Genomic DNA, 25,138 nt, shown 5'->3' on the forward strand with positions numbered 1-25,138 from the left:
TCTATCGGAAAGGAGAGCTCAGCAGGCTTAGGGTCTCCATTCTGCCAGTGCACAGAAGATGATTCAGAGCAAGAAAGCTAATGCAAAGCTCTCTGTGAAAAACATAGGACAGCATCCACAGCCAAGTGGCTTCTGATTTCTGAGCAAACACTCCAATTCCAGCGGAGATAACGGTTGGTGCTTCCATAATACCGTGTTTGAGAGGTTAAATATGTAGTAGCAATAACTGAGATGTGCACAAAAAGCAGCACTGTGCTAACCTTGTATTCATATTCTGGGGAACAAAGCAGGGCCCTACTGATTTTCTATAAAGACTTAAAGCTTGGCACTTCAGAGAATCTTGTCCTCAAAGTCTCGTAGTCTAGTCCAAACAGATGCAGGATTGGAACCTCAAGTTTTCTGCTGACCTGCTAATCCTGTAAATGTAGTGTTTTTTACAGCATGGTATTACATATTTCATTTCAGGTTGATCTCCTCCTGCTTCTCCCATGGATGAAATGTAACCTGTGGAAGCTGCCATGGGCTTCCAAATTCTCCAAGAGATATCTTTCCCTTGTCCTTCATTTTGACACACAATGATGAGGACTGAGTAACCAGAACAGGAGGGCTCTTCTTTAGCTACAGAAACCCAGCTCTACCTTTCTAAACAGTTGATGACGTTAACTTATTCACATCTCAGTCTATGAAATCACCCCTCTATTCCAACACAACAGCAGCCAGAGAATTCTGTCCTTCTGTCCTATTACAGCCACATGCAAGTTATGAGACTCAACTGGATCCAGCTTGAAGCTGTCAGCTCTTGTTCTGCCATCTTCCACTGGTGCCTGCAAACTTCTCTCTGCAAAAGTAACTGTGAGGCAGCAAAGCTAAACACATTCAGTCTCCTTAAAAAGACTTGCTGCCCTGAGTTTCATGCTTCTCCCTACTTCCCTATATGTTTCAGGCAAGAGAAATCTGGAGAGCTTAATACCGGCAACGGCTGGATGCTCCTCAAATGCTAGAGTGGCCTTACCTAGCTGCAGCTCTTGAGAGGCTAATGAGAAGCAATCAGTAGATGCCACAGACTCTGTGAAAACATTCCCATCAAGTATTGACTGTTTTAAAATTGTTCTGCAATTTGTTATTCAGGTAGCTAACTGAGGATTTAAAATGTGGGCTAAATCTGGCTGAGCACTAGGAAGAGAATGTCCTGAAGCATTACTTGTACAGCTTAGCTTAGCTTGTAAGCAAAGGCATGAAAATTGTATGATGGCAATCTGCTGGTACTCAGCAGCTAACTCTCTGCATTCCCTAAGCAGTGCTTGTCTCTGATACTCACCCTAGACACTCAGACTGTGCCAAAGTGCAGAAATGCTGTTTTAAACTAGCTTTTCACAGCACATCTAGACTCTATACAAGCAGAAGAGCTTATATAGCTTTTATTTTCAATGTTATGAGTTTATTACTCATGAAAAGCCAAGCAAAATAATGAGCTGAGAGTGCCATCTCTCACCAGTGAAACCAGGAAGGCTTACACTGGCCTTAAGGAGAGCACACAGGGCAGGCTGATGTCTGCAGCAAAACTGCAGAGGTGAGCAGAAAATGCAGGTCGCCTTAGGTTTAATTAGATAATGGATGAATAATTACATAAATGAGGCTAGATCAGTCAAGTGCTAACAAGGAACATATACATATACATGTGTATGTACATATATATGAATATATATCTAAACATAATACACACCCATCCCATTTTAGCACAGAACAGCCCAGTTCTAAAAAGTATTTATGTACTCAGTTTCTGATCAGCACTCCTAACTACATTGTCCTTTATAATATGAATACTAAATATAACTCTGTCAATGCATGAATTTTCAAAGCTGGCTTTAGGAACGTTTGAGAGCACTTAGGAGCCACCCTGAAGCTATTTTGACCCCATGAGACAACAGACCTCAAAAGGGATAACAGAAGTATTAACTACAAATCCTAAAAATTATGCAAGATTTTTCTTCCTATAATCTATACAAATATTCCTTGGGACAAGGAAGGATCACAAAAAAGGATCACACCTCAGAGAGCTCTCAAAAGCCCTGAGCATCCTTCCTTTCCTACCGCTACTGTTCATAGACTACATGGATGCCACACATGAAACTCAGTGACATGGGACCAATTTTTGCCCTATTTTATGTCTTCCAAGCATATGTTTGAAAAAGAATAAAAGAATGGATGCAGAGATAAGATTTCTCACTGGGGGAAAGACAGAAAGATGCGTTTAAATCCATGATATAGTACAGGACAAGCACTTCTATTCCTTGTTGTGTCATCACGCTTAGGTAACTACAGATGAGACATTGTCTTTCCATTTCCCTAACTTTTGTAAAGATGAACATATAACATGAGGGTTTTTTTTTTTTTTTTGGAGAGTGCTTTGGCACCTGCTGGCAAAGAGCACCAGGGAGCAGCAGTGCTTAAAAGCACTCCAGAGACTTGCAAAGCCAGTGTTCCGCACATGCACATGTGTCTGCAAACCAGAAACAAATGAAGCCATAAACATGCAGTAATTGAAATCAGTCCCCAAATTCTGGCTTTACACAGGGTATATGTGACTTCACTATTGATAGAACAACAAAACATTTGGTGCCCCATTCTCAGCAAAACATACAAGCCCACAAACAGGCAAACAGTTCAAGAGGACCAGCACATATTGTTATGCTACTTCATTAATCCCCCAAGGAAGCAGTTTTGGGTATAGCAGCCCGGGCAACATTTACATTTGTTCAGGCTGCTGTATTTTGTATTGATGAACATACACCAAATTTATTGCACGAACTAAGAACTGCCCTTCTTGATAAAAGGATAAAACTCAATACAGATGTATTTCCAACAGCATGTTTGCCTACACGATTCTATTTGCAAAGCTGTTGCCTCATTAGCTGATACCCACTAGCCAGGTTCAAGCACCATCAGAGGAGGGACTATTCAAACTAGGACGAGACCGCATTGACTCTAGCAAAGAGGATGTTGCAGGTTTCAATTCAAGAAGCAATGCACTACAAGGTCACCAAGAGGAAAACCGCTGGTGACAGCAAATAATTCAGGCACCTAGCACAACAGGATTCACAATTTATTTCTAGTGATCAGTGGCAGCCTAATAAAGTGAACAGAATTGAAAAAGAAAAAAAAAAAGAAGCTTCCAAAAAAATCCCCAGATTTCTCAAGTTTACCAGGTTTTTTCTTATGTTTTATTGCTCTCAGTCTGGGCAACTCTCCCTTTTTCTCTTGCCCACTTCCCCAATACAGAGGAAAAAGTGACTTCATTACTTCTATTCTACCTCAGCTACTGCCTGAGGAATGTTTTAAACAGCAGAATGCAGAAAAGAAGTCTAGGCAAAAAGCAGCAGCTGACAGTCCCACTAAATGCATTTTTTCCCCAATTTAACATAGGATCAGTTAGCTTGTTGGCATTTTAAATTCTAAGCATCAGGAAACCCTAGTTAAAAGTCAGTACTATGCAGTAATTTGACAAATTGATTCTTTAAGAGAAACAGACTGGTACATGCATTAAATCTTTATAAATCATTTCACATACATTTCATTACAAGTCTATTTTTTCCTGAAAAATCAAGCATTTAGCTGCCACTGCTATTACAGGTAAGAAGATACAATCCTAACTCTTGATGCCACTATACTAAGTTAGGACTGTTGAGATCACACATGAAAGGATAGGAGAGATCTCTCTTGCCTTATGAGACAAAGCTTTTAGTAGAGATTTTGCCACTTCATAGAATTCTGCCACTAAGCACGAGAAAGATTTAAAACAGCAATGCAGGCAAAAACTAAACTGCCCATTAGCAAAGCGAACTTTCTCTTGGTATGTAGGTCATAGCACAGATACTACCACAACACAGCCAAAAGAAAATGCACTTAGGCTTTGAAAAAAAAAATTCCTAACAGCAGCATCAGCAGTCTTTTCTTCATCTTCCTGAATTTTGAAAAGCAAGGAAAAAAAGAAAAAAAAAAGTACACAGATTATATCAGAACAGAAAGTTATTTGGTGTTAAAAAAAAAGAACAATTTTTTGAGAACAGCCATCTTAGAAAAAAAGAAAGCAAGGCTATGAAATGTATTTATGTTCATGGCCAATTCTGAGTATCCAACAAAGCATGAGTATGTAACTCAGCATTTGCATTTTTGCAGTATGTTAGATACATTTAAGTACTGTCCTACATTTATATCACGTAAAATGCCTTGATGTCAACAGTTCTCAGACACATCCGTCTTACTTCAGAGTACTGAAACCACCAGCCGTGCCCACAACCAGCCCACATTAGCACACTACAGATTCCTGTCTTTCCTCCTCCACTCTGTTCCATGCCTTGAAACATTTCCTGCGTCTCATGATAAATTTAGCTGAAAAATCTGCGGGCATGGCCGTCCCTTCACACTTACTACAGTGCCAGGTGTCACAGGGCTCTCCTCGTGACTGCAGTCTGCAAGTACCAGGATGATGTTGGTAACATTGCAGTAAAAACAGGTAATAATTACTCAGTCTCTTAATGCTCTTACCTCTTTACCACCCATGGCTTCAAACATCTTCTCCAACTGTACCCGCAGTTGCTGGATGTTATTCATAAGGATGCAGGGCTGAAGGGACAAAAGCAAGTGCCTGTTACTACTCTGGATGCTAACATACATCCAGCTACAGGTACAGTCTGCACCTCAGATACAACGGCAGTGTTCCTTGGAGGAAGGTGAGTCAAATAGGAAGAAAGGCACAGATTTCAGCACTCAGACCTGAAAGAGGAATATCCCTCTTTCTCCAGCTTGAAATGAAATGGCCAGTGGTGTAAATCTTTAAGCCAGGAGGGGAAGTGCCAGCCAGAGCTGCATTCAAAAAGATGTTTGGGGTCTGCCAGGTCCAGCCTCAAGCAATCAGAGGGAAGCCTGCGCAATAGAAAACCCCTCTCCCTGCTTCCTTGCATCCCTCCCCCCATAACTAGCTGGGGGAGATAATAAAAGGAGCATGGGACATATCCAGCATTCAAAAATGAAAGACACTGTATCATTTAATATCCTGAATTTTATTAAATTTAGGTTTAAACAACAAGCTAATTAATTGGGAACAGAAGCAAACCAGGACTGCTTCTGAGTATCAGATATATGGAAAAAAATGTGCCCATCACCTATCATCACTCTGATGCAGGATGCAAACCAGCAGAGAAGTTAATTCTGAGAGGTGTAATAGTCTCCAAGCCCTGCTCTACTCTAAGCTCTGGGGCTTACTTTTACTTTATGGCTAAGTCAGAACTCAATCCCCCAAAGTGTACGGATGATAAAAACCATGCTGATCATACTACACCATCCACGTGACCATATGGCACTTTGAAAGGAAAGTTGCGTTATCAGGAAAATTACATGGTTTTTCAGGGTGGAGGAGGAATTCATTATGGCTCACCAGTTTCTCCTTGGAACAGTAGGCCTGGAAGCTCTTGGAGAGGATGTCAGCGTACTGCATCAGCACTTTCCCAATCGTCTGTGAAGACAAGGTGCCAGTATTGTTATTTGTCCCCTGCCACAGCAGGAGAAGTCCAGGAAATCAAGCCAAACCACAGATCAAATAGGATTCTTCCAAATATCATACTATTTTTCATCTCACTAAGGGCCAACAAACAGCTGCTTGTTGAGGATATTACCTTAGCAAATCTCCTGTTGTAATGAGCAACAATAACAGGGTCTGGGCACTCCAGCTTCTTAATGATCTCAAAGCTCTGATTGAGCTGGGTGAAGACATCCACCACAGAGCAGGAGAACAGAGCATGCTCGGATGTTTGCTGGAACTGAAAGGGAAGCACACAGAGTCATTCTCAGATGGAAAGGTCTAAAACGCACAGGTGGCATTTACTTCATGACTATCTCTGTCATCTGCAGTCCTGGAGGCAGGACAACTTCATAAAAACCTATATCTTCCTCAGAATTAGTCAGAAGCTCTCCAAGAGGCTCAGAGGAGCTAAACAGCCAATTCTGCTGGATTTATAGGTTTACCCTCCTTCACTAGCTAGGATTGACAAGCACTGAGGAAATGCAGTGTGATGCTGAGACCTTAAAGAAATCCATTGTTTGCCTGTCAGTTAATGAGTAAAGAAGAGAGCAAAGAGAGTTTTTAAAAACTTATTTAAATGCAGACATTAAGGGGAATGCTGACTTCAGCATCACATCACAGGCTACAGCACCAGCAGTCACTGAACAAACTGCAAGGCTTGTGCTCTCCTTTGGAAATACTCAGCCAACTAAAAATAAGATTAGTCTGTAGGTGGATTAAGGTCATATTCTCACTGCTCTGATTAAACACATGCTAAGTGCCTTATATTTCAATTACATATCTCTCAAACACAAGGAGATGAGAGAGCACCAAGCAACTGCCTGAAAGATTAACAGCAACAGCACACAACAGGCATAAATGAATGGTTTGCACCTCACTATTAATTTAAAACACCTCTTTGTGACTTGTACACAAAAGTACTGTGAAAAACAGGTTCCACAGTGCAAAAAACACTGCATCCTCCTTTCATATGACAGCTGAATTTACAGTGTTATTGTTTGGTTCTGGGCGGTGAATACTGCAGTCCTCCTGTCAGTGACCTACATACCCCGTCTTTTTTATCTCTCTCCAGAGCACCATGCAAGAATTCCAAGGAAACATCTTCATTTTCATCCAGCCACTGCATCACAAACTGCTCAAACCACCTAGAGGAGGGAGAGGAAAAGCAGCAAGGTACAGCATAAAATAGAGCATCCCAAATAGACTTTTCCCCAGGACACTCATCTCTGCAACATCCAGCAAGTGCTCAGAAGATCTCAATGCCCTCAGAATAACACCTTGCCCTTCCTCTGTCCTCAAGGGCCGCCTGGACACAGTCCTGTGCCACGTGCTCTAGGTGACCCTGCGTGTGCAGCGGGGTTGGACTAGATGATCCTTAGAGGTCCTGTTCAACCTTAAGGCTTCTATGACTCTTTCCCCAACATAACGGTCAGACAGCTGATGCTGTTTCATTAGACCTCACAAAACCTTCCTGCTGTTAGTTGTCTGGATGCCGTTATCTCTATATCCAGCCAAAGCTTTCCCAAATACTCTTACAGGCATATAACCTGCCAGTCGGTAGTGCCTGTACCATTACTGGAAGTTGAACAGGAGAACGCAGCACAGCCCAACCTCTGCAGACTGATGGTCCTGTGCTATTTTTGTCCTTCTCCCCTCTATTTCCTCTTCCTTGAGACATTCCCCTTTTTCCTCCTGGATTCCTTCTTTACCTTTTCAGCATCTTTGAGCTTTTTTTATTCCCTTTTCCTATTCCCTTTCATGCACGTGTTACACATGAAAAGGAGGACTTCCATATCCACTCCCTGTGTGTAGTAAGAGACATAGCATACCCATTTGGATGCACCATTCTGCGTTTAAGAGATTCAAATAAGCATGAAGGGAGGAAAAGGCACTCTCTTTCAGGCCATTTTATCTACAGATTAAGTGACAGGAGGAAGAACCGAAGCTAGAAATTTTCTGTACTTCAGTGCTATTCTCCTCTTGCCCAGGCCTCTGGAACATCCTCCCATTTCTGGGCCTGCTGGTCTCACTGTGAAGGTGGTAGAGTAAGATTAACTGATGACAGCACGAGTTCATTCTTCAAGGCTTGCAGGAATCTGGCCAGCACTTTAATGCCTTCTTTCAAAGGAGTATAAATTGGGTTAACAAGGAAAGCGCCAGCCCAACAGCCTTGCTACATGCCCAAGTCCCTCAGACCAACAGGCCCTAGAGACAGACGAGTTTTGTGTCTGTCCCCTCTCCTTACTTTGGAGGAAAAGAGAAAAACATGAGAGGATAAGGAGGAAGAGGCTATTAAAACAGCCACGGCTGCACTCCAGGGAAATGCCTTAGGTGAGGTGGTGCTGGCAGAGAGTAAACAGGAAAGGTGAGAGGTGGATTCAGAGATGGGACCTTAAAGCCATGACAGAAGGACTCCCTCTGCTCCCTGGTATTTGAGACATATCACATAGTACAAACAGGAGGGGTATTATCTAAGTTTAAGCAAAAACACAGCACTTTTAAGCCTCCATTTAAATGTCTGTCTAGAGGTTGTTATTCAGATCTGCCATGTGCAAGTGCCAATGTACTGCAGCTGAAGCAAATCTTAATTTAAAATATTACTAAACAGCATTCACAAATAAGGAATAAACGTGCCCACATGTGATTTCAGTCCATACAAGAGACTATTATATGAGCTTCCCAACAGAGTACAACCTCCTCTAAACAAGCAGCTGTGTTCATACAGATCCTGCTAATTATGGGCTGAGTTTGCAAAGAACATGAAAGCATGTGCCAGACATGAGAGGGAGATCAAGAGCAAATTCACAGACAGAGCACGCTGGATAGCCTTAAATACACTCTACACTTTGGAATATAAAGTACATCGATGCTAATATTGGAAATTGTAACTGACATAGTGTTAAATGCCGACAGCAACCTGCCTATGCAGCACTATTTAATTTAGGCATCAACAGAGCAAAATTGTCATAGACATATGGACTTCCTATGTCCCTGAAAAATTCCTTTTGACTGCCAGTACAAGCTCTCAAAAGTCAGCATATTTGGAGTTCTTGGGCTTTGAAGGCTCTCATGGTTTCAATATTTTGCTTTTAATTACAATAGCATATTTGGAAGCTATAGCTCAGTTCCTGCAGAAGAACTCAGCAGTTTACAAGGAAGCTACTACTACATCCTCCACCTCTTTCAGAGTTCCCAGGCTACAAGTTGCTCAGTGCCTCATCTATGGCATAGCTCAATGGCTAGAAAGCTTTACTTGCTAGAGCCAGAACTGTGGCATCTGGCATAGAGAAAAACAGAACTATTACCCCAATTATTAGACATTCTTGGTTACTGCATCATGAGAAAGGGCTATGCAGTGTTCAGAATAGACACTGCCATTTTTATGGCTACTCTATGCTGATATACAAATCTGTCGCATACCTGTTTTTCTGCCTCACCAGATCACCTAAACAAAGGTGGTGAGTAAAAAAAAGGATATTGTGCCTTGATTTACAACGAATCCTCAAGCGCCCAGTGAGCTGCTCAGGTCAGGTAAGTCTGCAACCACACTTGCAAAGCCGCTCTCAGCTTTGCCCTGTGCTAGCTAGCAGTAAAGCATAAGAGAGAAGTCATCTATAAATATTCCTAGCTCCTGGCACATTCAGGAGCAAAATGTGCTTTGAGCTATAACAAAAACCTAGAGTTATCTCAGGGCAAGTATCCTGTGCAGTGTTTTACAATCACTAAGCAAGTGAAGAGGGACACTGCAGACCAAGAAGGTAACATATCCAAAGAAATATTCTAAGTTATCCAGCACAGAAACGACCAAAAATAATTTGATTCCATGCAGAAGCAGAGGCAGAACACTGTTATATGTCAGGTACTGTCTTTTTCCTGTCGCTTTCCATTATCGAGAAGCAGATGGGGTAGTGACTCACACTCCAGCACGAGGGCAGAGGCCGGGGCCTGCGCAGCCCGGCCCGAGACGGCAAAGCCCACGGCTCCAAACTGCTCGACCCGGCCTGCAGGGACAGGCAGCACTGCCTTCTCATTAAGCGTGAGCTTGATGCTCCTGGGTTCACAACATTAATGTAATGCAAGAGGCTCTAACTCCAGCTTGGCCACAAGCCTGGCTTCAGTGGCCTCACGCTGGAGAGGTGAATTAATCCTGCTCATTTGCAGTGCTGATGCTCGTGGGTGCCCAGTGAACATCTAAAAGGCCCTGGCAACTGCAAAGGCAAGAGGGAGGCAGGATTTCCTGGAAATTAGACAAGCAGATACCATGTTCCACAATGTGAGTTAGAGAAACAAGACAGGATTTCAAAGGCAGAAATACTTCTCCCCAGGGGAGAGGAGCTAGTCTTTAGTAGTGCTACAACACTAGCTGCACGCTAATATCAGTATTAAAACAAAATAGAGAACATTTCTTTACGTGTCTAAATAGAAAGGTTTTTTTTTTTTTTTTTTTTTTTTTTTTTTTTGCAAACTGACACTTCACAGCTTTTAGCAGGCAGCTAAAAAGTGAAGAGATAAAGTTTTAAAGATCCACTCCCAGCTATGTTTCTACTTATGTTCAGAAAATGCTCCTGAATTTCAGAAAACAAGGGAGAAAAATAATAGTAAAACAATCTTTGCTGCTTTGGATTCTTCATCTTACTCAGTTGTGTCCCATGACTATCAGAAAAATGGTCTCTTACCACTCTAAAAAGAGAGTTTATGGATGCCTAGTAGACAGACATCTCAGCTCTTTTCTGGACAGCAGCAATTTGGCTTCATCTAAAGTGTTTACTCATGAGCAAACCTGGTGCATAGGCTGCTTTGTTTAAAGAAGCTGCAAGACTAAAAACACTGGTGACTGAGCAAAATAGACAACAACAGATTGCTGTAATTGGTTTCAAGGGGATATTTAGTGACAGGTGAAGACCACAGTTGAAAGCAACACTCCTTGTGCTTGACATTGTGGTGATTGTGCTAAAATGCAAGAGAGTGAAGCAGCAAGGGGAGCCAGACACTGCGCGGGTGCCGGACTGCTGAAGGAGCTTCACCCCAAAGAACAGCAAAACAGAAAAGGCTGCAAACAGAAACTAGTATCGTTATCCTGATTACAGAGAGCGGGAGAAAATGAGACTAAGAATATCTGATTGCTTGCCTAAGTCTGCCTTGACTCAGAGGCACGAAGAGAAAAGCCTTCCGAGACTGTGGCTACTGCACCCTGACTCGCGCAGCTAATGCCTCTCTCTGACCTGATTTGCTGAATGAGGCCCACAGGCCAAGCTGGACAATTACACAGAGTGCCTTAGTCTTATTAACACAGAGATAACACCAGGCTTGAGGGACCGTGTACAGTGGAGGCTGGCAAGAGAACTTGAAAAGCCAAACTGGGAAGGCAGTCCAAGCAAGAAGGGCAAGTGCAGAGCACTGTATTTAAACAGCTAAATAGTGAATAATGAAATACAGGATGGGAGCAATAGCTCAGAGTAAGGACACTGCTGAGGAGGCCTGGGTGCTGGCACTACCCCTGCAAACAGACTGCCACTGCCTGGTATGTGAGAACTGCAGCACGGTGTGTGAGGCAATACAAGGTCTACAGGGAACAGATATTTTCAAGCATGGGTGTTGCACGGCTAGACACAGACCAGCTGAGGAGAGGCGAGAAAACCTCACTTGCAAGGAAAGCTAGGAACAAATGGGACAGACAGGAGACTGGGAAGGCACCAGAGAACAATAGGTGACGCTCATAAAACAGGAACAGTTTGTTCTCCATGCCCAAGCTGGTAGAACTGGAAATAATAAGCTCAAACTAAAGCAAGAAATATCTATAGGGGCAAGGGTCCCGAAACCCCTAAAGTCTGACAAAAGGCATAACCCAGAAGCCCAACAAAAACAGTTGCTAAAGGGAATAGAGGGCCACTATCACTGGATAAACTAGTCACTAGAAACTAGTAACATGGGCACTAGTTAGAAACAACATACCTGCTCTTAACTTCAGTGAGGTGGTAAACTGTGGTATCATAGTCTTTCCACACTACTCAGACAAGTTTTCACACTCATAAACCTTCTTCAGGTCTGAAATCTACTCCCTCTTTTTAAAGTTAAATAAAAATTGAGAAGAATTGCTAGAACTTAAGAGGAAAAGCCTATCTGATATTTCCAACTAAACCACTTGGTCTTATTAGAAAAAAACTTACCTTTACTTACAAATCCTGTATATATATCATGCACACACATACATACAGCATACATATCTATTAATATATATGTATTAACACAAGAACGTAGGCACTGCCTACAGACACAGAGAGTACATACATTTGGGGCATGTACTCAGATGGTCTCTGATCACAGGGCACATCTGTTGTTCAAGATGCCCTCCCTACAAGCATAGAGCAGTTTAAGGACTGTTCTGCCCCTGCTAAACCTGTTAGGAGACAGGTTTTATGGGAGACACTGTACAACAAGGGGCTGAACTGCGTCAGGGATAGACATAGACTCAGAACACTAGAGGGGACAAATATGCATGTAAATGTAGAAAATAAGGAGTGGTGAAACAGCATATCACAAAGGAGCCATGGGAGAACCAAATGACTATCCTGAACGAGGCAAAAGGACACACAGAGTGGGCGCTCACTACAGACGATACGAGACACTCACGCTGGATATTCAGGCACTTTTCCCTTGAAGGCAGGCAGATCACGAACATATTCATTGTACAGCCACTTCACTTTGAAGTGTAAATTCATATAGTCTGCGCTTTTACACAGCCTGTGTTTCTCATGCTCTGCAAAGAAGGAAAAAAAAAATAGCAGTTAGATCTGAATTTACCACTTCCGCTGTCTCAGACATAGGATGGTCTTACAAAGCATGCCTGCAGTAAGCAATGGTTTTGAGCACAAAGCGTCTATAGAGATATAAAATCTTCAGTGACACAAGGTTTCAGCAGCCAGCAGGGGTTCTCTGCATTTGACATGTTCACTGCATTTGGCACAGTTCTGTAGCTCCAACTAATACTTCAACTTATGAAAAGGTTTTGAGCAGGGGAAAAAAAAAAACAGTATTTTGTAGCCCTTCTGTTTAACATATGATGTCCAGATTTTACTCCTGCAGTGAATAATCAAGGAAGCATGAATCTGTTCATTCTTAGCTTAATGTAACAAAAGTAACACATATATAGCATATACATTACATTACATTCGCAAAGAGACAACAGTAGAGGGAATCAAGTTCTTTATTCTGACACTGTCGTTCATGAGCAAGCTGACACAAGTTGTGAATTCCTACATAGGTCCTCTCAAGCATTTTCACTATAGCATGTGTTAAATCTCTCCCTGACTAACTGACCAAACCTGCATGACCTTCTTTCCTGATGGTAATGGAGGACCCACAGCAGCTGGGCTCTGTGTGAACCATGATCCTAATTATCAACTGACCAGCACTGCGTGGGCTGTATCCATCACTTTTTCTGACAGACTTCAACAGCATGGGTATTCATTCATTTTTCCTCTTTCTTATTTTGGTTCATTGACTCTAGCACCACAATAAGCTGCATGGCCATGACAATGGTCTTAGACATTAGACTAAAATATAGAAGATTTAGGTACAGACTTAGGAATTTTTCCAAATGTTCGCATGACCATAAGAAGAAACAGGAATAAGATCTAGGGTTGTCTGTAAACTCAACTTTCTCATTTTTGTGTAGTTATATCGTTACACATGTCATCACTAGTAATTAATAATCATTATCGTTAGTAATCATTGCAGGCATCACTACTCATATGTGATGACTGGATCTGAATGTGTAAAAAATATAAGTCTCTCAGCTTTGAATGGCTCAGACCTCATACTGCAAGTACCCACTAACTGGGCAGACAGGTGCAGAGGTGAATAGTACACCCTACAGGTATTGACCAGCTGAACATGTGCCTTAAAGATATGAAACAGTCACAGCTTTTTTACTCTAAGACCTGATGGAGAGGTCACTCTTACATTATTGTCATCTTTTTTAATGCAAATGTGAATACTTGCAACTACTTCAAAACACAAAGAATTCCCCCTCTCTCTTCTGAAGCTTGACCAATATGCATCAGAAAGGCCAAATAAGTTATGAGTTATCCAACTGAAAACACACAAAAAGCAAAGAACTTTTCATGCATAATTGTTTCACAAGCTTCACCAATTCCCACAACAGGGGAGCACTCCTAGTTAGCAAAACTCTGTTACAGCATAATACATATTTTCCCTCCCAGTTTTTCCAGTTCACACTCAGCAGACCCACACAGATAGTCTAAAACAAAACAAACAAACAAATCCCCTCTTTTTAAATAAATCAAAACAGATTATATCAGACAGACATAATCCCAAAGGAATGATGGTTCAATGGACAAATTACTTCATATATGCTACCACTTTACATGTGCGCTGTGATCCATTACTTTCCACAGGGAAGATGGTTTTATTGGAAGCAGAGGAGTAGAAATACATTTGTGTTATAGCCCAATAAAGCTAATACCTATCTTGAGCACTAGAGAAACATGCTCCCCCCCGCCCAGCATCTGAACTGCTCACCTCCCTCAGGAATAATTGCAGAAGAAAATGGTAAGCTCTCCTTGTGGATCTAAAACTGGAAACCAAAATAACAGTAACTGCCTAACTCCCTGCAAGAGGAGGAAATCAGTGGTCGATTATAACTTCGTTAACTTTGCTGCGTGGCGCTACAGAGGTGCAGTTCCCACACAGAAACAGCTCCTGTGGATGGAAGGCATCATTCGAAAGCCAAAATAACCCACACAGGGGACCATCCAGCTCCCTAAAGATCATTTACTCAGAAGCCAGCAGCACCTGTGGTTGAAGTGTGACTCATCACCTGTAAAGAGTGAAGAGGTAGCTTTAAAAACAGCTTGGCCAATATAACTCATTCACTGTGATAAAGCCAACAGTACTTAGGTTAGAAGACTGAGGGGAGTCTTGGCCCCTCTGCTTTTTGCATCACACACACCCCAAGAGAAGTCCATCTCAGTAAATCTTTTCCAAAATCCTCCCAGCCACGATGTTCACTGCCAATACATAAGCACCACAAAATCCTGGTGCACACAATAGCATCCAAAGGCGTTAAAGTTTAAGCGTTGCAGGTAAAAAGCAAGGTAAAAAAGACTCCGACCAATTTCTTCAGAATTAAGCGGTGCGCTAGAAGCAGTTAATTCAAGCTTTTTCCTGACATGCATTTTTCCTGCACATCTAAAACACAAGTTAACTGCAGAAGAGGAAGATGCAAAGCAGCCACAGAACCACAAGCCTAGTGATTGCTACCTAATTATCTATGCAGCTAAGGGGCAGCTAAGCACCAAGGAGACAAAACTAAGGGAAATTAAAGAAAGGGCGGTCTTACCACCATAAAAGAGACCCTTGCGTATACGAAAGAAAGGTGGGGCTTGAGACAGAGAAAAGATAAAAGTGAATTGCAACAACCAAACACGCTGGAGCACAGAGAAGACCAAGAGGGCCAGAGACCTCTCACCAAATTTTAACTTCACCAGCTCGTCCCCCCTTCACAGGCCATCATAGGGTTCTGATTACCTGCACTCCTTGTAAAGAGGAAGGTTTGGGAGCACGCAAGGGTGGCATGGAAACACAACAGCAATGGGCCAGAGGTACCTTTCATAAAATTGCACTTACACCTTTCACACAAAGCAGCCTGTGATTCAGATGCTCACACTGTTACATATTGCAGAAGAAGCTGAAGAGTATCTTTAGATCCAGCAGTTTTAGCGGGTTTTGGTTCTGCTTTATAACCTGCTGGCTTTTATAGAGCTTAGTAGAAACAACGGTGCAAGGGTACAGATATATTTTACAGGAACTGCTGTGCTTTATCTTCAAAAAGGGGTAAAAAAAAAAAAACCCGAATTCTGTAATGTTCCTACATTTTGTCGGAAGATTTCATCTGCAAACAGTCTGTGCTGGAGGAGAGTTTTAAGGTCACTGAAGCCATATTATTAAGGTATTAATAGGGAACTGCTTCCTAGCAGCATGCTCTTTAGTGTTATGTCCAGTTCTATTTCTGAGGTAGAGAACAGCCCTTCCACCATGTCCTTGCTCCACAGGCCATCAGATCACAACCGGCGGATTTTTTTTTTTGGATAGTCAACTTATTTTTCTTGGGTTAATTTTGAGCAAATAATGCTGTATTGCTAATTTATTCATTTATTTATTTTAAATGCAAATTGCTACTTAGGCTGCTGCATTGGTAACACTTTGGAAAGTTGGCATCTGCACATGTGCTTGATCTGCCATATTAGAAGTCAGGCCGTGGCAGGAAGATTTATCTCAGCCCCTTCTGCCAAGTCTACTCAGTCTCTGTTCTCATCAGAGATGCCTTCAACTTACAACTGTCCTAATGCTCATCTGCCCGAACCAAGATTAAATGGTGTTGTCAAGGAGAACATGGATTTTCTATTACTGTCTTTTAACGTCTTCCTCATAAAGTAAGAGCACAATCTCTCTTTGCTTGGGGAGCGTGTCCTTTCTGGGTTACAGAGATTTCGTGGAAGACAGTAAGAAAACTGTGAACTCCAGTTTAATTTCATCTGTCAGCCTGAAGTGGGTTGACAAGGTGGCTATCCAGCTACTGAGCCACAAAGGTGAGGTTGTGTGACTTACTTAGAAAAACTGTGCTCTTCCCTACAGAGCAGGACAATCCTGCTAGCCAAATCTGGGCCATGCAACACTTCTATCTGATCTGTTTTAACCTCAGGCTTGTGGGCACAAGAGGAGGCACATCTGAATGCCTCCTCCTATACTTTATCGGTGAGCAGTGAACTACCAGGCTCTCCGTTCAGTGCCCTGAGCTGTCACTGCTTCTGGGGAGAGAAAAAAGAAGACAGGCCTGGTGGATCCTGGAGTTGCTGCCATGTCGCAACATTTGGGTCTTCTTAGGGGAGGTAGATGTGGGCAAAAGACGGGCCTCTAGTGCACTCACCTCCAGCATGCTGGGGCCATCACTACTACCACCAGTTCGAAAACACACTTGAAATTCAGAAGAGGCACTTTATTTTTATCACCTAACATTTCAAACTTTATCAATTTTATAACTTTCCATCTCAGAGAAATCGTCTTTTCCTTGAATCTTGTAATTCTCTCGAAACTGTACATTGGAGAGTGATGTGGAAGCATCAAGCTGGAATGGGAGGAGGGGAGGAAGAGGGGTTTCATGCAGCCAGGCCCCCATTCTTTCTAAATGTGCTGCAATTACTTAGGTTTAGATTAGAAGCAAACTTACTGCGCCTGCAGAAAGAAGGAGCCACAGACCCTCCAGCATCACCCAGCCAGAAGGGAAGAACAGACCCACACACTAACAAAGCTCAAACCCCAGCACTGAATGCTACATACAGCTTAGTGCCTGGCACCCAAGATGGGAACACTCATCCCAAACTGCTGGGCATGCTTGAGTACCACCAAGGAACAAGAGGAATGACCAGTGAGGAGTCTCCCGAACAGCACATACCTGCCGCCTCTGCAGCAGCACTGCAATCTTCCGAGTCGTCTTTGCAGATCTGCTCATCAGTGCATAAAACCAGAGGACACTAAAGCTAATACTATCTACATCCAAGGTACTGTAACTACCAGTAACAGCCCAAAGTCTTTGCCTACTCACAGCAGCAAACTCTACAAAAGAGGATGAACTTACCACTTGGTGAGGTGAACGAACTCATATTATCCAGAACTTAGGAATAAAACATAAGGGAAAACATCACAAAGAATGTTAGAAGTAGGTATTATATTCTGCATTTGTATGCATACACCTCCACAAAAGAGATCAGCTTTTGCAGCAGAGAGCTTCTGACACATACAGGTCTCGAAGCACACCAGATGCATACCCACAGACCACTATGCAACCCAAAGACAGGAATATGAGACTCCTGGTACAGTTAAACTGATTGAGAAATGAGTTAAACTGAGGAATTACACAGCTGAGAACAACAAATCTGATCTTCACCCTTCACATCCTCACTTCCCACCTCCCTTTAAAAAAAAAAATCAGAGAGCCAATCGAAACATCTGTATTTGAGATATGGATAGTAAGGACTTCAACTGAATTACTGTAAGCTTGTTCTGAAGGTTATCTTTGAAGTTTTTGGAAAGCATAGTAGTGGGGAATCACTTGCCTCAAACAGAGCTCTTCGCCTTGAGGATCTCTCAAATATAAAGTTAGAAAAGACACACACCAGGATACACTCTACCACTGCTCAATCCTCCCACAGGACTTGCACAGATCAAACACAGATACATCCAGTTTTCCATCTTTAGTCCAAAATGCAAACCTTTCTCTGTCTATCAGCTGACTTTCAGGCAAACCTTCTAAGCAAGATATAAACTGAAGAAAGAAGCTCATAAGATATGCTCTTTTAGCAAGTGTTTCCTATGCATTGATGAACTCATGGGTGGAAACATCATGCCAATTCTTGTCTGAAGAAGCTCACAAATGAACTGAAGGATGCCAGGAAAAAATGAAACAAACCTAGCGCCATGGAAGGCAGTCGCTGACATGGACAAGGTATGAGATGTGAATGGAGAAAATCCAGGAGACAAGAGAGAGACTTCAATACAGATAGTAGGCCTTAGTCTTATGTTCATAATGTCTCTTCTGAGAGCAACACAAGCCCCACAAGACAAACTGTGGGGTACAAACATATTTTAAAAGTTCCGAACACAGAAAACAATGCTTCACCTAGAACTACAAACTGCTGAAACCAAGCCTAAAGCTGGCAAAGGCTGTCCACAGCACAGTTTCCAGCCCTGTTATGTTGATAGAAACTCAGAAATAGATGAAGTCTGTTCTCTTTGCCTACAGAGTAAGGCCCTAAGACTACTCCTGCAGAACAGCATGAAGGAAATCAGCTGGCAGCAGCTTTCTAACAGTCTGATAGTCAGTCCTACATGTGAACTTAGATCAAATTGGGGGTAAGCGGCCTGAGGGCAATCTTGTGCATGACCAGAAGTCGTAACTTGATTTGCCTGTGGAACACAAACTGCAGCCAGAACACTGTGTAACACAGGAGGACAGGCACTTCTGTTTTATCCGACTGTCACCTTGCAGGTGACTGTAAAGGCTTGACCCTGAAAAATACTGAGAAAACAGCTCCCACTACAACTGCAGAGACGGCGGGAGCTGTCTGCACTCTGCAAATAAATACAAAACCCATACTCAGACATTGTAATAAACTGTATTGCACATGACAATCTTTCTTTCAAGGAGCTTGGTGGCCTCTGCATGCCTAACATTTTCAGAAATGGTAAATTCCTCCTTCACTACGAGTCTGTTGGGATTACGCAAAGATATATTCAAGATGAGGATGTCTGCAGCAGCTTTTATTTTAGCAGCATGTTTCTGCCCATGATGTAGATAAAGCCTCCAGCGCATCATAGAGAGAACTGCAGCCATTGTACAACCCTGAGCTCACCTACTTCTCCAGTCAATCCTTCCTATCTCAGTACATTGCAGGACACAGCTGCTGCTGTTCTAGGGCTTCGTGTCCTGAAGCCAAAATGAATTCCTTATTTTAAACCAGCTGGGAAGACTATTAACAGCTTGCAGTGCAGCCTAACACACAGATCTAGACCCCCTGGAGTCTGTCCTGCAGCTCTCAGTCTGAATTTGCACCCACAAAGCAGCTGTCCACAAATAAAACACTGGAAAACCCTGCTCCAAACATTTGCACCAAATTGATGGAGAATAAGAGATTAGCAAAGCCAGGTCAGTTGGCAGTAGTGAGAAATTCTCTTACCTTCCATGGCGTATTTCATATCTTGGGCAAAGAGTGTCCACATGACCTCTGCGCTGATCTTCCCAACAGCAAGTTCCTGAGGAAACCTGAGGGGATATTTGGGAAAGGCTTTAGCACATTTCAGAGCAAAGGGATCTTTACTCAGCTCTGAGCTATACTTTAAGCTGAAAGGCTCAACATTACAGGCATTTCTTTCACCCTAGAGAGATAACCAGGTGGATTTTGGAGATCATGGACTGGTTGAGGCTGGTTTTAGCTCAAAAAGCCAGCCACTGGGTGCCTCTCCTAAAACAGACATTTCCTTTAACTCCAGCAATGTGACCTCAATGCACTTGCACCTGTTTTCCTTTCTTATCCACAATCCATTTTTTTTTCTAGGCTTACAAGGCACTGGTGGCATGAGAACACTAAGCAGCTGTTTGCAGAGCATGAAATCTGCAAGTTCTAGGGAAAAATCCATCCCTTCATGTATACATATCCCTTTCTTGCCCCATGGGATTGTCACAGGAGCATTTGCTGGATATTCAGACCAATTTCAGGTTCCTTTGCAATGCTACATTAACCTCACCCAATGTGATTTCTCAGCACTGCACAGAATATATTATGTTCCTAAATCACAGTGTAAGACAGTCACACCGTCATCACTGTGCGCTAATGTGCTCAAACTGCTTGACCAAAAACAACAACAAAAAAATAAAACAAAAACAAAAATCCCAAACCCCCTAAACAAAAAGCCAACTCTCACCCCGCTTTCAGGTGTCTCCCTGAGTTCAGGATTGTATATAATCAGGGTGTTTGTGTTCGAACGCCATCGTAAATGAACCTTTTGAAACTCTTCCATCCCAATCAAAAAGTTATTTATATAGACAGAGACAAATAAGACAGAAAGACAGACAGACAAGATAAGTACTTCTATAAATACACAAATGACAGAAGAGATAGAAAGCAGTTTAACATAAAAAGCAGAGCACACAGAGGGACAGCTACTAGCATTACTCAAAAAGGACATTACAGTTTCTTACTGATTTAGGACTGGGGTATATGAATTTTTGTCCTCTTCTATGATAGAAACTATCAAAGTGATGAGTTTGGGCCAGAAGTCCAGGTTTCTGATGCTAGGGCCCTGTTCCTCAGGAGGCAGGTCCTGATTTTTGTTCTAGGAAAGAAGCCATTGGAAACCCAATGTAAGTTTAAATAAACAGCTGAGAAACATAGGTCACTTTGCTCCTTACAAACTCCAAATACAAAGTATATTTTGGCATTTTCTTCCAGTGAGTTTAGAAGTATTAGTATCTCCTGGCAACTTGCTTGATCTAACAGAAAACACAGTAACATGGCAAGTCCTGTCCAAGACTGGCGGCTTGAAAGACAGAGAGAACCCTCCTTTTGCCACGTACCTTGCCAAGAACAAACTTGCCAAGACATCTTTTTCTCTGAGCTGGTTGCAGCTACTTACATTTTAGTCACTCCACGCTGACACATTCTGTGTGCGTTACTGAAGAGTGGGCAGTGGAGCTCTCAGGGACTTTAGAAAAATTTGGGGCTTAGGGGTACATACTAAGCCCCGTGCAGAACCTGGGTGCTGCAGCCGGGTGCAATTTCCCTCCTTGAGGTTCATCTAAACAAAATATCAGTTTCCTTGAAAAGTCCACATCCTGATTTGCTCTTGCTGATTGAATGTTTCATGAAACCTTCCCTTCAGAAATATCTGCTCATGAAATAAAATAGCCAAGGCTGCTAAATGAATGGCAGAGCAATTAGTTAGTGTAAAACAATTATCCTCCTCCACTTTACTAATCAGTGCTCATTAATTGCTTACAAGTTTTGTACATTCAGAAGATTACATGCCACATAATTTTGTTCTGGCTTTTTATATTAATTAGTACCCTCATTATCATCTTAAGCAAATCAGAAACTTGGATTTCTGCCTGCTTATCAGTTACTCACAGGATCTGTCTGGTACTCGCGACTGTACAGCTCATGACAGTTGTTGAAAATGTACTCGTAGGTGGAGTTGAGGCAAGCTTTTACACAGTCCTTCACTACTTGGCTGGCTCGGGGTGGGCTCTGCAGCTCTTGAACCTGTGAGGAGACAGCAATAATGCCAAACAAAACAGAGCTCATAGATCAGAAAAAAGCACAAGCCACCAGGTTGGGAACTACCCAGAACTCAGCAGATCTGCTTTCCAGGACTTGCACTTAAGAGACCTTAAGCCATGCATGAGTCTGTCTCTGTGGCCTGCTTTCCCAGCTATAAATCAGGACTGACAACACTCAAGCTTCAGCAGGATCATTTGGAGCATTAGAGAGACTTTCAAATGGCAATTGAAGTTCTGAGGTATACATAAATCAAGTAGTTTGGTTTGGCAAGTCTGCGCCAAACACACACACTTAAAAGATTACACACACTTAAACTTAAACACACTTAAACTTAAAAGATTTTGCTATAATCCCAGCAAGCCTTCTTTTCAACCACTGGGAGAACATGGAACAGGCTATCAGAGCACATTGCATCTGTTCTGGAAAGTCTTACTGAAGACTAACCACTCGCATGCCTTTAAATGCAATAACTTTCTTTGATAGCATCTTCCTCCACCAGTTAACTGAATTTTAAAGCACACCAGAATCCTTAATGACATGCCCACTGATACTCCCTTCTTTTTTTTTGTTGTTGCATTATTTTAGAAAAACATTACTTTAAAACCACAATAGATACGCAGGCATCATCCTGAGAATAAAACTCCATCCTGAGACAATTTTGCTATTGTCACTTCTCACAAACTCTTCAGACGATTTCTGTAAAGCAAACTTGAATACATACATGTTGCATGAATGAAGACTTTCAAAATAAAGCCCTAAAATAATTTTTACCAAAGGGCTCAATATTAGCTTGCAAAAACCTCCTGAACTAGCTGAAATGAAAACTTGCTTTTGTTTTTGAGAAGATGAAAGCTGCTAAGTGCCATGTGTGCTAACCTACTGTAGCAATAATAATAATAAAAAAAAAGTTTAGCAACAGAAATCAAGAGTTTAAAATAATCTCATTACACCTTGCCAGAACAATAAGATAGTATCCATCAGGAAGGTTTAGTTTATTCCATTATCTCAAGAAATATAACCTTTTTTTTCTATATAGAAGACAGTGAAGAGATGGTTGGGACAATTAAATATATAGATATATACAGACATATCATATATGGTCAAATTTATATGAAAAGCTTCCCAATATTATAAATAAAATAACCTATCATTCTCAAGATAGACAATATACTTTTTTTTTTCTTTTTGAAGAAAGTTATTTGTGCTGCATTTTTGACTTAAGAACCCTACAGAAAAAACATTAATCTGTGTCAACCAACATATAGTGGTATAGAAATAAAATGGGGATGTTTATTACACGGTCAGCATAAGACCTGCAATGCCTTCATAGGAGAACAAAGGCACAAAATAATAGTTCACAAGTGGAAAATCTGCTCCTGCTGCAAAGCTGCAAAGGACTTGTTCCCATCCCCACTACCTTCATCCTGAAGAAGGTGATGCTGGTCAGCAAATCCACTGTAGACTTCAGGTCCTGCAGTCGTTCTCGGCTGCTTGCTGGGAAGTTGTTCTATTGATACAGAAGGGAAATCCCATTGGAAAGAACAGTCAGATCCCTGCAAAGCTTCAAGCACATTCTAAATAGGGAAAGCATCTTGGAAATATTTCCTGTTCAAGAAGCTTGTACCAGTCAAAACAATGCTCAATAAATAAGGCCTGTTACTGCAGGAGCTCATCTGTTTGCTTCATTTAATAGCTTCTCATATGGACACAAAATATGGGGATGCCAGAGACTAACAACCCTCAGAGACAGGCAGCCTTTCCTTGGCCTCAGGATGAGCAAGCTCTGAGCAACAGCCTCACCATCTTCAAGCCTGGTCTCCTGCCCAACCCTGGGCTGCTCCTTTCCTTCTCCTGAGCCCTGCTCAGCTTTTGGCTTCTTTTCTGAGACACCAAAAGGTACAGTTTATTTTCAAGAATAAAGTGGATTGAGAAGGAAAAATGAGCACCGTTCACCATGAATTATTTCAACCATTCCACCCTCTGTAAGAGCCAATCTGCTTTTGCTACAAGTAAAATAGAAAACAACGGTACTTGCAGTCTCTTTGTATTCACCCATTCAAAAGCTATCAATACTTTCTTTTTGACAAATGCATGTTGCTGGTTATTCATTCTACTCTTACAAATGCTTGCAAATACCCTGTTGTTTAAATACTGAGGTAAAAATTTAACTGAGGTGATTTGAATTGCAAACTGCCATCTCCTCTTTTTAAATCTGGAAAGTATAATCCCTTTTTTTTTTTTTTTTTTTGCCTACCAGAACTTAACATGCCCTTCAGGGATCTTAAAGTAATCGCCAGCAGATCTCAGATGGCTTCAGCCCACTCTTTAAGTATACTACTAACTTAATAACCTCTAAATTATTTACAGTACACTAATCTTTCCTAGTCCTTATATAAGGTCTTACTTTTTTGTCCACACCTGAATACAGTTTTTACTGAAGAGTAAACAAATAGAAAAGGACCAAAGCTAGAGCTTCTTGTTGTTATGTGTTGGTAACTCCTCCCTTGCTACACTGTGGATCAATGCTCTCTTTGGACCTTGCCTTACTAGTAATGTACTTTTTAGAATAGCTCATTATACAACATCCCTTTGATCTTTTTTTTGTGCCTTGCCCTTTCTGCCCCTTTCTGTCTCCCTTCTCTGTATGCTTTATTGTGTTTCATATAAATGAACCAGACTGAATATGATTTTTTTTTTAATTCAAAGCTGGTATTTTGTCATCATTTTTCAAAGTCTCAGTGAAGCAGCATTAGTCACCATCTACTGCATTTCTGTTGATGCAGGTATAAAATATCTCAAAACTATTCCACCATCCCCCCTGCCAAAGAAGAAAACTCACAAACAAGCTAGAGCCAACCAATTGACAGCTGGGGTTATCAACTAGTGCTAAATATCGAGAGGTTTTTTCACTCTCACAGGAGGGCTCCAAAAGGCAGTCCCATGGTAGGACCATGCTGACTCTGGATTATCACAGGAAGAAACAACATGGTGTAAGAAGCCTGATAGAGAGATGCCAACATTTGAAACTCATCTTTAAGTGGGATCTCAACCTGAGCGCATCTCATATACATCCAGAGTCAGGGACAGTGATTAGCAACTGCTAGACCTAAAACACGTACAACACAGTCGTGAGTCCCCTGAAACGCTCCTGTCTTTCTAAGTGAGAACAGATCTGTATGTTTTCCTTTAGTATCTTAAGCCTGAGGTAGATTAATGGGATTTAATTTTTAAAAAAATCTAATTCATTTTACTTTTCTGAGAAGGTATCAGAGATAAGTATAATTCACAACTTTTAAATTATTTCAGACATCTTGAGTTGTCATAATGCACAGAAGAATATGGTGCTGTCCAAAAGGAAACCAGCATTATACATCTGAGCAACAAGCTGGTCACGGCAATTCCCTAAGACATCGAAATTACCCAAATCTTAGACATATGAGAAACTACCCAAAACCAAAAACTGTTTATTGACATTTACCCTGTACATTGAAAGATCAATGCGAAGTGAATTATGAAGCTGGTCCAGAAGTTTCACGAATCGTTCTTTCTGTTGAGCAGAAAACACCAATAAACATCACATATCATCACTTTCCAATCAATGCTCAAGAGTAAGAAGCAAGATATGAGAGAATTACTGTCAGAACTCAGCGGAGTGGAAGGAAACTGTATTGTCCAAACAGTATTTTCTTTGCATTCCTAGATTTGC

At 41.7% G+C, this 25,138-nt stretch overlaps 1 protein-coding gene across 1 annotated transcript in view; it reads right to left on the reverse strand.

The window, feature by feature from the left end:
- Nucleotides 1-24,979, reverse strand: part of LOC104575496 (protein unc-13 homolog B) — a gene marked incomplete at its 5' end in the record, with an annotated part of 53,527 nt that extends 28,548 nt beyond the window's left edge. The window contains 10 exons of the mRNA XM_088526700.1: nt 4,546-4,623; nt 5,435-5,512; nt 5,673-5,816; nt 6,627-6,723; nt 12,209-12,335; nt 19,333-19,418; nt 20,355-20,488; nt 21,280-21,414; nt 22,850-22,939; nt 24,911-24,979. Coding sequence (XP_088382826.1) covers nt 4,546-4,623; nt 5,435-5,512; nt 5,673-5,816; nt 6,627-6,723; nt 12,209-12,335; nt 19,333-19,418; nt 20,355-20,488; nt 21,280-21,414; nt 22,850-22,939; nt 24,911-24,979 — 1,038 coding nt within the window. The remainder of the gene's footprint in view (nt 1-4,545; nt 4,624-5,434; nt 5,513-5,672; nt 5,817-6,626; nt 6,724-12,208; nt 12,336-19,332; nt 19,419-20,354; nt 20,489-21,279; nt 21,415-22,849; nt 22,940-24,910) is intronic.
- Nucleotides 24,980-25,138: the final 159 nt, after the last annotated feature.

Source organism: Tinamus guttatus, unplaced genomic scaffold (assembly GCF_059628265.1).
Source record: "Tinamus guttatus ecotype Peru unplaced genomic scaffold, ASM5962826v1 Tinamus_guttatus_pri_ptg000253l, whole genome shotgun sequence".
In the NCBI taxonomy this organism is placed as follows: domain Eukaryota; kingdom Metazoa; phylum Chordata; class Aves; order Tinamiformes; family Tinamidae; genus Tinamus; species Tinamus guttatus.